This window comes from Acanthopagrus latus, chromosome 9 (genome assembly GCF_904848185.1).
Source record: "Acanthopagrus latus isolate v.2019 chromosome 9, fAcaLat1.1, whole genome shotgun sequence".
In the NCBI taxonomy this organism is placed as follows: domain Eukaryota; kingdom Metazoa; phylum Chordata; class Actinopteri; order Spariformes; family Sparidae; genus Acanthopagrus; species Acanthopagrus latus.
Window position 1 is genome coordinate 29298925 of NC_051047.1, and position 15249 is coordinate 29314173.

Sequence of the window (15249 nt, forward strand, 5' to 3'; positions counted from 1 at the left end):
CGTATGTTTCAAGCTATGTTTCTTCTCAACAGTTGCGCCTTCCATCAGCATTGACATAGTAATGGAAGACCTGCTGTGCATTCGTGCTGGAGATCCGATCAGGATCCCCGCCACCATCAAGGGACGCCCTGTTCCCAAAGTTACCTGGGACTATGATGGCAAAGCCAAGTCGCACAAGAAGAAGAAACTGCACACACTTCCCGTGGACTCTGAGGTGAAAACCACCACAGCAACACAGTCATTTTATCACCACATCCAGTAAAAACTTGATTTCTGAGGCAACTTTCAAAGCATTTCAGATATTCTTATTTACTGAAACCCTGAAAAACAACAAATAGAGAGAGAACTTTGCAAAGTTTTAATTAATCAAGATTTTTTACTACTGTTCATATTTTCAAAACTGTTCTTGTATTCAGGTTGAGTCCACCGACACCACGTCTGTCGTGATCATACCAGTCAGTCTGAGAAGCCACTCTGGACGCTACACCATCACTGCCAAGAATAAGTCCGGACAGAAACACATCAACTGCAGAGTCAACGTCCTCGGTATGTCTGTGTTGTTTGTATGAAAACCTCAACCCTGCATACTCCCCTTTACCTCTGAGTCTGTTTCTATAAATAAATCACAGAGTACGGGAGTGTCTAAATGTTTAGGTCATTGTTTTCTCTGACTTGCCTCTTTTCTGGGTACAGACGTTCCTGGACCTCCAAAGGACCTGAGGGTTACTGACATCAGCCGTTCGACGATGAGGCTGATCTGGAAACTCCCTGACAACGATGGAGGAGAGAGAATCAAGAGCTACTTTATCGAGAAGAAATGTGTCACTGACAAGGCTTGGACAACGGTAAACATCCCTCAGTCAATTTTGTTTTAACTCTTCATTTTAAGACAAGTTCAGAAACTTTCTACTTGTTTCAGCACTTTATTTGAGAAAACAAACTGTTGTTGAGTTTAGTTTAAGTTGATTTTGAGAAAAGAAGAAAACTTAATGATCAACTCCACAGAGAAGTTTGATTGTGAGTGAAGTGTGCCCCTGTGCCAGGATGACCCCCCAACCCCAAAAAAAAAAATGGATATACGCTTATATGTTCTTACCCTTGGCTCTTAAATCATGGCACTTAAGTACTAACTATCCTTGGTAAATTGCAGCTACTATGCTCAGATGAGTGCTTGAACATTTGTTTCTATTTTTTTTCATACTTACTTTATCAGTGGTGATATGTTGTGGTTATTGTAAGTCGCTTTGGACAACAGCGTCTGCTTAATGCCCTGAATGTTATGGTAAATATAAATGATGTTTTACAAAATGTCAGTGAAATGTTCACAATTAGTTGCGATTGACTAACTGATCAATTCATTATTTGTTATCAGGTGAATGCAGCCTGCGCCAGCCAGGCCTATGTGGTTCCCGGCCTGTTAGAAGGTCAGGACTACCTGTTCAGGGTGCGAGCTGAGAACAGACTTGGATTCAGTCCATTCACTGTGACCACTGAGCCTTCCCGGGCTAGAGACCCCATCTGTGAGCACACATTAACCAATCCAATGAGACAAATACAGCAAAAACTCCCAAAACCTCACTGGAACGGCTCTAATGCTAATCTTTCTCTTCATCAGACCCACCTGACCCCCCCACCAAAGTGAAGGTGAACCTGGTGACGAAGAACACCGTCACTTTGAGCTGGGAGCCTCCCAAAAACAATGGTGGCTCTCCGGTGAAGCACTACATCATTGAACGTTTGAGCTGGGACACCAGTGGAAAGGAGAAAGAGACCTGGAAGCAGTGCAACAAGAGAGACGTGGAGGAGCTCACCTTCGTGGTGGAGGACCTGAAGGAGGTCAGTTCATGTCCTTCAAAGGATGTCACTTTGCTCCTTCCTGCCCTAATGTCTTGCCCTCTGGTGTTTCTTTGCATTATTTTCCTGCTCGAGAAATACCAAATCAACCTTATTTTACCTATGATGAAGTCCTGTATAAGGAAGTTGACTGTCTTACTGTTGATCTGCAGGGAGGAGAGTATGAGTTCAGAGTGAAAGCCGTGAATGCTGCTGGACCCAGCCGACCCTCTGCCACCGCTGGACCCCTGGTCATCAAGGATCAGACATGTGAGTGACAGGTCCTTCAGCCAATCACAGACTGCTCAGACACCTATTTCACCTTGTTCAGCCAAGAAAGCACTAAGTTTCTGTGGACAAATGGTTTCCGTTACTGTCCTCAAATATCTGAATGTTGCATTTGACCCTTACCTGTGGGTTAGTTCTGTTTGTGGCAGCAGGACACTTTCATAAAGAATCTAATTTGTTTCTGCAGGTGCTCCAACCATTGAGCTGCGTGAGGCCATGGAGGGCGAGGAGGGCTGTGATGTCAGCATCGTGGCAAAGGTGAGCGGCTGTCCATTTCCCACACTCACCTGGCACAAAGCCAGTCTGGCCAAACCTGAGGAGAAGGCTCCAGTCCAGTACGACCAGCACATGAACAAACTGGTGACCCAGAACAAGTGCACGTTGCTGATCCAGCAGGCCAGCAGGCACGACAGCGCCCTCTTCAGCCTGACTGCAAGCAACAGCCTAGGCTCCGTCACCAAGGACATCAAGCTCTCCGTGCTCGGTGAGAAACCCTTAACATCTTGTCACATCGGGTTCACCTACAGAAATTATGGTTTTGTGTAAGCATGAAAACAGTTTGTTTATCTGTGCAATAGTAAGTATGTCTGGGTGACTAGCTTACTATCTGCAGAATAACCTAGTGTAAGACCAACAGTTAGCATGTATTCATTCAGGACTTGATTTTGTGGGGTGAAGAGAACACATTTTCAACCAACTGATGGAACTAACTTTCACTTGCTACAGCAGATAAAATCCACTGGTAGCCTATTGGAGATATATCGGTTTATCGGTATGTTGTCTTATGTGTGCTAATATTAAATTTGTTTATAGAGATTATAATCCAGAGAAAGCTGCTTGAGGTAATTTATAATTATTCCCATTTAAGTTTACTCTACTGTCAATTAGACAGTAAACTTTACTATTCAACTGTAAAATATCTTACATCTGTTACATTTATTTGTCCCATCGGTCAGGGTGCATTGCTTTCTTTTTTTCTGTCAGAGGTCAAATCTGAATGTGCATTTGATGGTAATTCTGATCAAATTATCATTGTAAATTATATATGTGCTATGAAAGAATGAACATGGTTAAACAACCATTAACATTGAATTATCTACCAATCATGATGTGACAGGTTTGATAATTGAATGTGGATAAAGTAGTTTATCTAGTAAAGAACCCAAATATATTAGTTGGTTGCAGCTTTTCAAGTGTAAAGATCTGATAGAGATTCTGTGGATATCTACATGAATGACTCACATGCCCTCCCTCCCCCTGCAGGACCTCCTGGCCCACCTGTCGGACCAATGAAGTTCACCGAAGTGTTTGCAGAGAGGATCGGTCTGGCTTGGAATCCCCCCACAGACGATGGTGGATCAAAGATCACCAACTATGTGGTTGAGAAGCGCGAGGAAAACAGGAAGTCCTGGGTCCACATCTCCAATGACCCCAAGGAGTGTGCCTACGTGGTGACTCGACTGACTGAGAACCACGAGTATGAATTCAGAGTCATGGCCCAGAACAAGTTTGGAGTTGGACCTCCACTGGTCAGTGAGCCAGAGAAGGCCAGAAACCTCTTCAGTAAGTTCAGATAATTCTACCTGTCGTTAGTTTCAACATCTAAACACTAAAAGTACAGAAACATTTTACATCGTTATGTTACATGTCATCCGCTTTATGTCCATTTCTCACCTGATTACCTGATTTCCCCTTAAATCTCATCCTATATCTAATTTTCTTGGCTGATGTGTTGGTTATTGATGACTGGCCTCCTCTCTTGCAGCTGTCCCCGGTCAGTGTGAGAAACCGACTGTAACTGACATCTGTCTGGAGTCGATGACTGTCAACTGGGATGAGCCCAAGTATGACGGCGGCTCCTCCATCACTGGCTACTTCGTCGAGAAGAAGGAGACCACCTCTAAGCGTTGGACCCGCGTCACTCGCGAACCAATCCGAGCTCTGCCACTGGGCAACAATTGGGACGTCACCGGCTTGCTGGAGGGTGCCATGTACCAGTTCAGGGTCATCGCTGTCAATGCTGCCGGCTGCGGTCTGCCCAGTGTGCCCTCTGACCCAATGCTCTGCAGAGACCCCATCGGTAAGACAGACATATTGTGGAATTGAGCCTTTAATCTCAATAAACTTTGAGGGAGAACTTACAGTATCTGTTTGTGCATTTGTGTGTGTGTGATCAGCACCTCCTGGGCCCCCGATGCCGAAGGTGACGGACTGGACAAAGTCGACGGTGGAGCTTGAATGGATCCCTCCTCTGGTGGACGGAGGGTCAAAGGTCACAGGCTACATCGTGGAGTTTAAGGAGGTGAACAAGGAGGAGGAGGAGAAGAAAGCTCAGAGGAAACTGCTCATGCTGGGTGACGCCGAGGAGGAGGAGAAGGAGCCTGAGCCAGAGGAGGGCTGGGAGAAGGTAAACAAAAATACTGTATATGTGTCAGCAAAGAACTTAAAACTGTACAGTCACAAACATGTAATCCATCCATATCACCCTTTTTAACTTTTGACTGGAAGGTTTGCTCAGAGCATCAGCATAACCAGTTTATAAGATATGAAGCTGCGGACATTAAAACAAAAAACAAAATGACTACATTTAATTATTTAACATGAACCCTGGTGGCCTTCATTTCCCTGCTAAGTAACTTCATAATTACTTATTTTACTTCTTTACATCTCCCTGATGAAGTGAACAAACAATAACAAATCAAAAGCAAAGCTCCAAAATGTAATTGTTGATTTTTTTGTCTCTCTTCAGGCAAAGGACACAGAGATCAGAGGAACAAAGTTCGTGGTGGCCGGTCTGAAGGAAGGTGGTCTCTACCGCTTCAGAGTCAAAGCTGTGAACGCAGCCGGAGTTGGAGATCCAGGATTCGTGTCCGAGCTGATTGAGACCAAAGACAGAACAAGTAAGAATCTGGTCCACCTAAGAGCAGAATGTGTGGATGTTTCAAGTGTTATTTATGATGATATGTATTTATTTTTTTTAACACAAATCATACTTTTCTTCTCCAGTTCCTCCTGAGATGGACCTGGACGCCTCAGTGAAAGAGAAGATTGTGGTCCATGCAGGTGGCACAATCCGCATCATTGCCTACGTGTCCGGTAAACCCGCCCCACAGATCAGCTGGTGCCGTGACGATGCTGAGGTACCCAAAGAAGCCGTGGTGGAGACAACGGGCATCTCCAATTCGCTGGTCATCAAGAACTGCAGGCGCCAGCACCAGGGCATTTACACACTGAGTGCCAAGAATGAGGGAGGAGAGAGGAAGAAGGCAGTCATCGTTGAGGTCCTAGGTGAGTCAACGTCACCAGAACAACTGAGAGATTAAGAGCTAAGGCTCGGGCTGAGTGATATAGCCTAAAAATTGAATAATATATTAATATCTTAAGAGTTAGGTCGCTACATTTAATCTGAGGTTTCTGGCTTTTTGTCCCTTCCCTCCCCCCATTAGACGTCCCTGGACCAGTTGGTCTGCCATTCGCCGGCGAGAATCTGACCAATGACTCCTGCAAGCTGACCTGGTACTCCCCCGAGGATGACGGTGGCTCAGCCATCACCAACTACATCATCGAGAAGAGGGAATCAGATCGCATGGGCTGGACTTCTGTGTCCTACACAGTGACGAGGAACAACGCCGTAGTGCAGGGACTCCTCGATGGCAAGGGCTACTTCTTCAGGATCGCAGCCGAGAACATCATTGGCATGGGACCATTCATCGAAACCGACAAGATGGTTCTCATCAAGGACCCCATCTGTAAGTCAGACATAATATGTATCACTACACCAGTGACCAGTCAGTAAAGAGCTACATCCTCTTCTTTTTACAGTCTATGACAAAAAAATGATCACACAGAAAGTGTACTTTTATACATCTCATCATGTTTGTGTCTCCTCCAGCCGTCCCGGAGCGTCCAGAGGACCTGATCATTACTGCTGTTACCAAGGACTCCATCTCCGTCGCCTGGAGGCCACCAAAGTACGATGGCGGTGCTGAGGTGACTGAATACATCCTCGAGTCCCGCATGATCGGCCGGGACAGCTTTACACGGATAGGTGCAGAGGACAAGCTGATGGACAGAAAGTTCACACTGACAGGGCTGAAAGATGGCTCGAGCCACGAGTTCAGAGTCTCTGCCGTCAACCACGTGGGACAAGGCAAACCATCCTTTGCCACCAAACCCATCCAGTGCAAGGACGAGCTCGGTGAGTGACGCAACACTAACACGCTCATTTATTTAATGAAAAACTCAATATGCACTGACAAACACTCCCTCAGATTTGTCATCAACAACGGCAGTAACACACTGGTTTATATTTAATATTTGCACCAGTGATGCTGTGATTTAAACAGACTGTGTTTTACCTGAGCAGTCGACCTGTGAGTGATCGACTGTGGATGGTATGCTGTGGATAAAAAATGATCGAAATCCTTCTACCTCTGGATGGGATCTCATAAATACTACTCAGCTTTATACTTACCTGCAGAAAAAGGAATAACAAAGAGATCATTCGGTTCAAAATTATCTTTGAAATATCTTAAAGCATTCAAATTAATTGTCTTATACCTGCAGACTCTGAATAATGGATTTAGCCTCAGTATTTAAGTTACTTATTTATATCTTAGTTAATCCATAGTATATCATGCATCAAAACGTCACGTAAAACAAACACCTCTTGAAATGTTCAGTAACGGTTCCCCTCTCCCTTCAGAACCACCTAATCTGGACCTGGACTTCAGGGACAAGATGATGGTGAAGGTGGGAGACAGCTGCTCGCTGTCTGGACGTTACACCGGCAAACCGACCCCGACTATCACCTGGACAAAGAACGACGAGGAGCTGAAGGCAGACGAAGAGATCAGCTTCCACAGCACTGCTCGCCACCTCAGCCTCAACATCAGTAAGACTAAGAGAGAACACAGCGGCCGCTACTGCGTCAACCTGGAGAACGCCGCCGGAACTCGCACAGGACTCTGCACCATCACTGTGGTCGGTGAGTTGCTGTTCCACTCAAACTCACTGCAAATAATTCCCATACAGGTTTCAGTGTTTCAGAAACACCTTTTTTGTATTTGTAGAATGAGATCTAAGATCTAAGCTTAAACAAATTTGCAGCAATATTTCTGTCACAAGTCCGGACAGATTATAAAGCAAGATGAAGGATGTAGAGATAAAAGTACAGGATTATTAGTTCCATAGAAAACAAAAAACTGACACAACGTTTGAAGCATATAATGGATCCAATGACAAAACAGGGTTTCCCTGCTGAAATAAGACCTTGGTGCTGCAACCAGGCAGTGACATATGTTTTAGGCACCACCTAAGCTGAATCAATGTAAAATCAGTGTGGAGAGCATGAATCACCTTCACTGTACTTCTTTAGCAAGTTGTTTGGGTTATCTGTTCTAGCTTTTCCAACTTTTTGTAAAATACGGTGGTAACAATTACATAAGACATCAAATTTTCTCTCTACTCCCAAACTCACTGACAAGTATGTATTGCTAGGTTTTAAGGAAAACACTGAAAATGAGGGATATAATAGTTGGGAAATACAAAATCTAGAGAGAAAAAAGAGGAAGAAGAAGCTGGTTTGCATATAAGGTGAATTCAAGCCTAAATGACAGAGAGATATTGTCACTACTTTATATACCACACTGAACGATTTTCCAGATTCTAAAACAAATGAAAATCAAGGTTAGCGTATTTGTACTTTTGGTATTGAATTTATCTGGAGAGTCACCTGTATGGATGTTTCCTCCGTCAGACCGTCCTCAGCCTCCAGAGGGCCCTGTTGTGTTCAACGAGGTCTACAGGAGCTACATGATGATCTCCTGGAACCCTCCTCTGGATGACGGAGGCTGCGCCATCTCCAACTACATTATTGAGAAGAGAGACACCAACAGAGACCTGTGGATGCCCGTCACCTCATCCTGCACCAGGACCTCCTGCAGGGTGAGCAGATCAGTGCTGAAAAGCTCACAGGAAAAGACAGTTTAACTAGAAAAAATGTAGAGGATTTACTGAATGTCTGACAGATGTATTCACAATTTAGCACCAAAAATCCTGAAGGTGTCAACAAGAAAAGAGACAAATAACTGAACAACAGGTTCATAAACTATAATGTATATACAGATCATGTTCCAGATGCCTTTTAAATATATAAAAAGTGTTAAAATCCACTTGTTTAGTTTTAAATAATGATACACAGTAATCTCACATGAACAGACTATAAGGCTAAATGAACTAGAATACAGTGCAGGTGAATTTAAAAGGAGTCCCAGTAGCTCAGCTGGTAGTGTGTGTCACCTATATACAGAGGACTGGTCTGATCTGTGGACATGTGCTGGATGTCACCCCCGTCTCTCTCATTACGTGTCCTATCATCTCTAAAAGTCATGTCAATAAAGCTGTGAAGAGGCCAAAAAAACTTAGAAAAAAGGATATATCTCCATGAAATACCCCATGTTGGTCACTTACATTATTGTTAATGATGTTTAGAAGTTTTCTAGATATAATGGTACATATGCAAATAATTGAAAATGTATTTTTTCCAGAACAGAAATCTGAAAATTGGATAGTCAGGTTGATGATTGTTTTTTTTTTTTTTTTTGGGTGACAGATTAGAGGCAGGTTTTTACTGAAATAATTTTGCACATCTTCTACTAATAAACGAAAAACAATTTTGTTTGAATTGTAAAATTCCACACATTTTTAGACAAAAAATGGGGAATAGAGTAAAAATTATTTTTACACCTCAAATGTAACACCTCATTTTGAAAACATTTTTTTTTTATTTAACAAGAGATTTCAGACTTCTAAAATTTTAAATGTAAGCTGCTGTACAAGAACTTAATAAAATTATGTTTAAAACAAATGACATTTTGATTTTAATCAGGAATTATCAGATAAGAGAAAAAGAGAAGATGAAGAATCTTAAATTGGATGTCAGTACTTGACATTTGTAGTTGTACCGATATATTTCAGTCCCACAAGGTCTTAAACACACAGTCAAAAACTTGACTGCAACTTCTCAGTACTAAGGAATGAGTCTGTTTCTTCAGGTGCCGAAGCTGATCGAGGGTCGTGAGTACATCATCAGGATCATGGCTCAGAACATCTACGGCATCAGTGATCCCCTGCTGTCTGCAGAGAAGAAGGCTATAGACGTCTTCAGTAAGTCCTGACCAACACGCTAGCAACGTGCAACAGGAAAAATTAAGAGATGTTCAACAGAGAGCAGCATATAAGTTTATACATCCCACAGTATCTGATCAATGGTATTATGTTTGTTTTAATTGCAGAAGTGCCTGACGCTCCTAAACAGCCCACAGTGAAGGAAGTTTACCATGACTCTGCCCTCATCAGCTGGGAGCCTCCTGCCGATGGAGGAAAACCAATTACAGGCTACATTGTGGAGAGGAAGGAGACCAAGGCCAACAGGTACACAAACACTAGTGGTAGTTCTGTAGTTTCAAGGGTGAAGAGTTTTTTTTCTCGAGCACTGTAAGAAGTAGAAATTTAGGGTAGAAGACTTAAGTATTTCTATTTTCTGCTACTGTATATTTACACTCAACTACATTTTGGGGGCAAATATTGTTTGTTTTTTTACTCCACTACATGCATTTCATAACTTGAGTTACTAGGTACTTTGTAGATTATTGAGAACCAAAGTGGTGCATCTTTTCAATTAAATACATTTATTTATTTAATTAGCATTGATTAGTAAAAGATCCTGACATCCAGTCAAATGCCAAATATCAAATCTGATATTCACCGGGTAGGGCTTGGCCTAACAATTGAATCTTCAGATTTTTTACACAGAACTCGATTTATGATTTTAATTGATTTTTTTTGTCCTCCTTAAAAACAAACTATAAATGACAAAGAACGTATTCAGAGTTTTGCTTTTATTTAAATGCTTTGATCTGTGGCTGCCCCCTCCCTCTGGGACTTCCTACCCAAACACATCAGAGACTGTACAAACTTCAATACCTTCAAAATACCCCCCCAAACTCACCTTTTTAAAATGACTTTTAACGTATAACGTCTCTTTCTTTATATATTTAGTGTGTTGATTTTAGATTTCGGCTTTTAACCTGTAAAGTGTCTTCTTGTACCTGAAAAACGCTGTATAAGATAAATGTATTACTATTATTATTATGATAAATTATGCATGAATATTTTATGGAAATAATGTTTTAACTTCATCAAAATGATGCAGATAATTAGTGAGCACAAATACAGGACACAGACACAATACACAGTACACAATATACACAGATGCAAATATATGTAAATGTATTACTTTTTATAATTGATACGACTATTGATATTTATGTACTACTTGTGTATTATTCATATAGGGAAATTTCACTCTTACAAAATATTTTAACATGATAACTTTACTTTCACTCATGCATGCATAAAACAGAGAAAAGCAGCCCCTGTTTCAGTGGCTCAAATGTTCTTAACACTTCTGTTCTCAGGTGGGTTCGTTGCAACACAGAGAGAATTTATCCAAAGGTGGAGTACTGGGTGACAGAGCTGCTGCAAGGCTGTGAGTACGAGTTCAGAGTCAGTGCTGAGAATGTGGTGGGAGCCGGGGACCCAAGCCCACCATCCAAACCTGTCTTTGCCAAAGATCCCATTGGTAAGCTCACCTCTTACAACAACATTTCAGTTTGTCGCTTTTAGTGTTTTCACTCACTATAATGATTCCCTCCTGTCCTCTGTCACAGTGAAACCCAGTCCACCCATAAACTTACAGGCCATTGACTTCACCAAGGAGTCAGTGACTCTGTCCTGGCAGCCGCCCACCGACACCGGCCGAGGAAAAATCTTTGGATACCTGCTGGAGTTCCAGAAAGCTGGAGAGGAAGAGTGGTCCAAGGTGAGATGCTTGTCCAATAACCACAAAATCTAACATGCCAGTTACCATGAAATCTGTTGCCCGGAAGAGATTTATCCATTTGAACTGAATGACACAAATTCAAAATCTGAGTGAAATGTAATATGGGACTCTTGTCATGCTGCTGTTTCAGGTGAACCAGACTCCAGACTCCTGCCAGGAGACCAAGTTTAAGGTGATCAACCTGGAAGAAGGTTCTCTGTACCGCTTCAGAGTCATGGCTGTGAATGCTGCAGGAGAGTCTGACCCTGCTGACCTGAAGGAACCAGTCAGAGCACAGGACAGGCTTGGTGAGTCAGTAGTTCTATATGATCTGAACCAGCTTGCTTCTCTGATTTAAGAAATGCTCCATTAATCAAATGTGATATTTACTGTGTTAATGGCTAGTCAATCTCACTAAATCGTCTGTTAATGTTTCTTGTGTCTTTCTCCACCTCTGTCACCATCAGAGCCCCCAGAGCTGATTCTGGATGCTGGAATGACCCGCGAGGTGAAGGCCATGGCTGGCACTCACATCACACTGATGGCCACCATCAAAGGTGTCCCATTCCCCACTGTCACCTGGAAGAAGAACGATGCAGAAGTTCCCACCAGAGCTGACATTGAGACCAGCCAGGCAGGCACCAAGCTGGAGATGAGGTTCTGTAACCGTGGTGACTGTGGAGACTACACCCTAACTGTGGAGAACCCGGCTGGATCCAAGACAGCCACCTGCACAGTGCTGGTCCTCGGTAAGAATAACCCAAATGTTTCAAGCTTGAATATATGAGTGTGATTCTACACTTTTGTATCTGAACAGTTAAGTGAGGATAGTCAGTATTCACTGGGACTGATGTGATATTAAGTTAATTCCATTTTGTATTTGGCTCCAATAGAAAGTCAAATTCAACAGTATTGTGATGATTCTTAAATGTTTCCTTTAGACAAACCTGGGCCCATCCAGCACCTCCGGGTTTCTGACGTCAGAAGTGACTCCGCCTACCTGTCCTGGAAGGACCCAGAGGACAATGGTGGTACTCGAATCACTAACTTCGTAGTGGAGAAAAAAGACACAGCATCCACTCAGTGGGTCCCTGTCTGCTCCACATCCAAGAAACGCAGTATGATGCTGAAGCACTTGATGGAAGGCACATCCTACTCATTCAGAGTTGCTGCTGAGAACCAGTACGGCCGCAGTGAATATGTTGAGACGCCAAAGGCCATCAAGGCAATGAACCCACTCTGTGAGTAACAGCACAGTAAATACTCCATCAGCAGATTCATATGTATTATGTTTTACTGTTTTGTGTTTTAACATATAAGAACAAATACAAAGAAAATATTCAGTTATTACTCACAGGATAATCTTCAGATGTATAACATTTTCAGGGGAGTGCAACAACAGAACAAAATAGACATTTTAGGACACATATTTGGGTATTTTCACCGATGGGTAAAGGTTTTTCAGATTTCCGTAGATTCTTGTGCCAACATTTTCAGTGGATTTTCTTCTGCATTTGTTAAGCAAAAAACAAACCTATAAGGAATCAGTAGCTAGGAAGGTGTAGTGTATGTTTAATGCACAAAGTCACCAGTTCTAATTGCATTCTCTCTTTTTTAGTCCCCCCTGGCCCACCTAAAGACCTGCACCATGACGATGTTGACAAGACTGAGGTGTGGTTGGTCTGGAACTGGCCCGACCGCAATGGAGGAAGTGAGATCACAGGCTTCCTGGTGGAGTATCAGGAAGAAGGAGAGAGGGAGTGGGACGAGTGGAAAACCGTCAGCATCCCTGAGAGTCATGTGACTGGCCTGGAGGAAGGAAAGACCTACAGATTCAGAGTGAGGGCTGAGAACGCCATTGGCCTCAGCAGACCTGATACAACAGTGCCTATCCTCTGCCAGGAGAAACTGGGTGAGATCCATGAAAGAACAAAGAACATACTCTACTAATCTAATTTTTCATCTTATATTCTCAATTTAAATTTACCAATCTTTTCTGTAGCATCAATGTTGGTGCATATGTAGCTCTTGTTATATAAGACATGACATAAATCTGGTGCCCAGAGAAAATAATGCCACAGATGCAACTCTATTTGGTAACTGTTGGTCAGTTAACAGAGGTTATATCTCAGTGTGTTTGAACATAATGACTGTGGTAGCACATTGTAACGTCCTCTGTCTGCATGTCCGCAGTGCCTCCAATTGTTGAGGTGGATGTTAAGTTCACTGAAGGCATCATTGTTAAGGCCGGCACCACCATCAGGCTGCCAGCTATCATGAGAGGAATACCCATTCCTACTGCTAAGTGGTCCATCGAAGGAGAGGAAATTACCAGCGAGGGCAATGTCAAGATTGACACTGACAACTTCTCAACTGTGCTTAGCATCAATGAGTGCACCAGGAACCACACTGGCACCTACCTGCTTACTGTGTCCAACCCAGCTGGAACCAAGACAGCGGCCTTGAATGTAACTGTCCTGGATGTGCCCGCTGCTCCTATTGGACCTGTTGATATCCTGGAGGTCACTCCAGACTCCATGATGATTGAATGGCGTCCTCCCAAAGATGACGGCGGTAGCCCTATTACCAACTACATTGTAGAGAAGAGAGAGTCCAACAAGGAGACCTGGGGAGGTGTAAGCTCTGGAAGCCTCGCTACTAGTCTGAACATCAGCCGCCTGCAGAGGGGAGCGGAGTATGTTGTTCGTATTCGTGCTGAGAACAAGATGGGTATTGGCGCTCCTCTGGAGAGCAAGCCCACTGTTGCTGAGCACTCCTTCATGCCACCCAGCCCACCTGGTAAGCCACAATCCTCTGATATCGCAGAGGATGCAGTTACGCTCAGCTGGACCATGCCCTTGTCTGATGGTGGCAGCCAGATCACTGGCTACATCATTGAGCGCAGACACCTTGGAGGAAAATGGATCCGTGTCAACAAGAAACCCTACAGGGACATGAAGTACAGAGTCCTTGGCCTGTTCGAGGGCAGTGAGTATGAGTTCAGAGTGTTTGCTGAGAACATTGCTGGCTACAGTGGCCCCTCTCCCATCTCTGACCCCTGCAAGCCCTGCAGGCCCATCACTGTTCCCAGCCCCCCCATCAATCCCAAAGTTAAGGATTACAGCAAGAACACAGCTGACCTGGTGTGGACCAAACCCACAAAAGATGGAGGCAGTCCCATCCTGGGGTACACTGTGGAAATGAAGAAGGCGGACACTGAAGAATGGAAAAAAGTGAACTTAGATGACTTCATAAAACGGTGTGCCTACAGGGTGAAAGGTCTGGAAGAAGGTATGACCTACAGATTCAGAGTCTATGCCTCAAACATGATTGGAGATGGAGAGCCCAGAGAAATACCAGAGTCCATCACTGCTCAGGATATCCTAATCCCCCCAGAGATTGAGATGGAGGCCACCTGCCGGGAGCGTGTCACTGTGCGAGCTGGACATAACATCAACATCATCGGTTACATCAAAGCCCGTCCTGATGCTGAAGTGCTTTGGTCTAAGGAGGAGAACATTCTTGAGAGCAGCAAACGTGTCATTATCATTCAGAACTTCCCTGTTGTCCACCTGAAGATCAAGGAGGCCACAAGAGCTGACCATGGCAAATACACCTTGAAGGCTTCAAATGAGGGAGGTGAGGCCTCTTGCACCATCACAGTAAATGTGTTAGACAGACCCAGCCATTGCCAGAATCTACACATTACTTATGCAACCAAAGACTCATGCATGATCAACTGGGAGGCGCCAAAGGACAATGGTGGATCCGAGATCACCAACTATATTGTGGAGTGCCGTGAGCCCAGCATTAGCATGTGGTCCATGGTTTCCTCCAACTGCACCAATCGCAAGATCAAAGCCAAGTTGATGGAGGGGCATGAGTATCTGTTCCGTGTCTGTGCTGTGAACAAGATTGGACTGGGGCCCTCTGTGGAGACCAAGACCCCTCTGCTGGCCATTGACCCCCTCGAGAAGCCCGGTGAGCCTGAGAACTTCAAAGTCAGTGACATTGGTAAGAACCATGTCCATCTGACATGGAGGAGGCCTGACTACGATGGTGGCAGCCCCAACCTATCCTACAACCTTGAGTGCAAAGCCAAAGACGCTGAGGACTGGCAGAAACTCACCACCGGCACTCACACTGACACCTTCTTCCTAGCTGACAAATGCGTAGAGAACCAGACATACACCTTCAGGCAAGTTACTATATATCATATTTTAAATGGTTCATGTGAGTATTTG

At 43.8% G+C, this 15249-nt stretch overlaps 1 protein-coding gene across 1 annotated transcript in view; it reads left to right on the forward strand.

Annotated features, from left to right (window-relative positions):
- The window catches only part of ttn.2 (titin, tandem duplicate 2), a 202854-nt gene that overhangs the window by 129669 nt on the left and 57936 nt on the right, over window positions 1-15249 (forward strand). Inside the window, exons 163-187 of the mRNA XM_037110653.1 lie at window positions 33-214; window positions 417-546; window positions 694-845; window positions 1373-1520; window positions 1616-1836; window positions 2007-2103; window positions 2309-2605; window positions 3385-3684; window positions 3887-4201; window positions 4299-4528; window positions 4871-5021; window positions 5128-5409; window positions 5568-5870; window positions 6014-6319; window positions 6827-7108; window positions 7880-8067; window positions 9177-9288; window positions 9417-9555; window positions 10602-10765; window positions 10854-11005; window positions 11157-11313; window positions 11473-11754; window positions 11947-12246; window positions 12624-12917; window positions 13199-15203. Coding sequence (XP_036966548.1) covers window positions 33-214; window positions 417-546; window positions 694-845; window positions 1373-1520; window positions 1616-1836; window positions 2007-2103; window positions 2309-2605; window positions 3385-3684; window positions 3887-4201; window positions 4299-4528; window positions 4871-5021; window positions 5128-5409; window positions 5568-5870; window positions 6014-6319; window positions 6827-7108; window positions 7880-8067; window positions 9177-9288; window positions 9417-9555; window positions 10602-10765; window positions 10854-11005; window positions 11157-11313; window positions 11473-11754; window positions 11947-12246; window positions 12624-12917; window positions 13199-15203 — 7189 coding nt within the window. The remainder of the gene's footprint in view (window positions 1-32; window positions 215-416; window positions 547-693; window positions 846-1372; window positions 1521-1615; window positions 1837-2006; window positions 2104-2308; window positions 2606-3384; window positions 3685-3886; window positions 4202-4298; window positions 4529-4870; window positions 5022-5127; window positions 5410-5567; window positions 5871-6013; window positions 6320-6826; window positions 7109-7879; window positions 8068-9176; window positions 9289-9416; window positions 9556-10601; window positions 10766-10853; window positions 11006-11156; window positions 11314-11472; window positions 11755-11946; window positions 12247-12623; window positions 12918-13198; window positions 15204-15249) is intronic.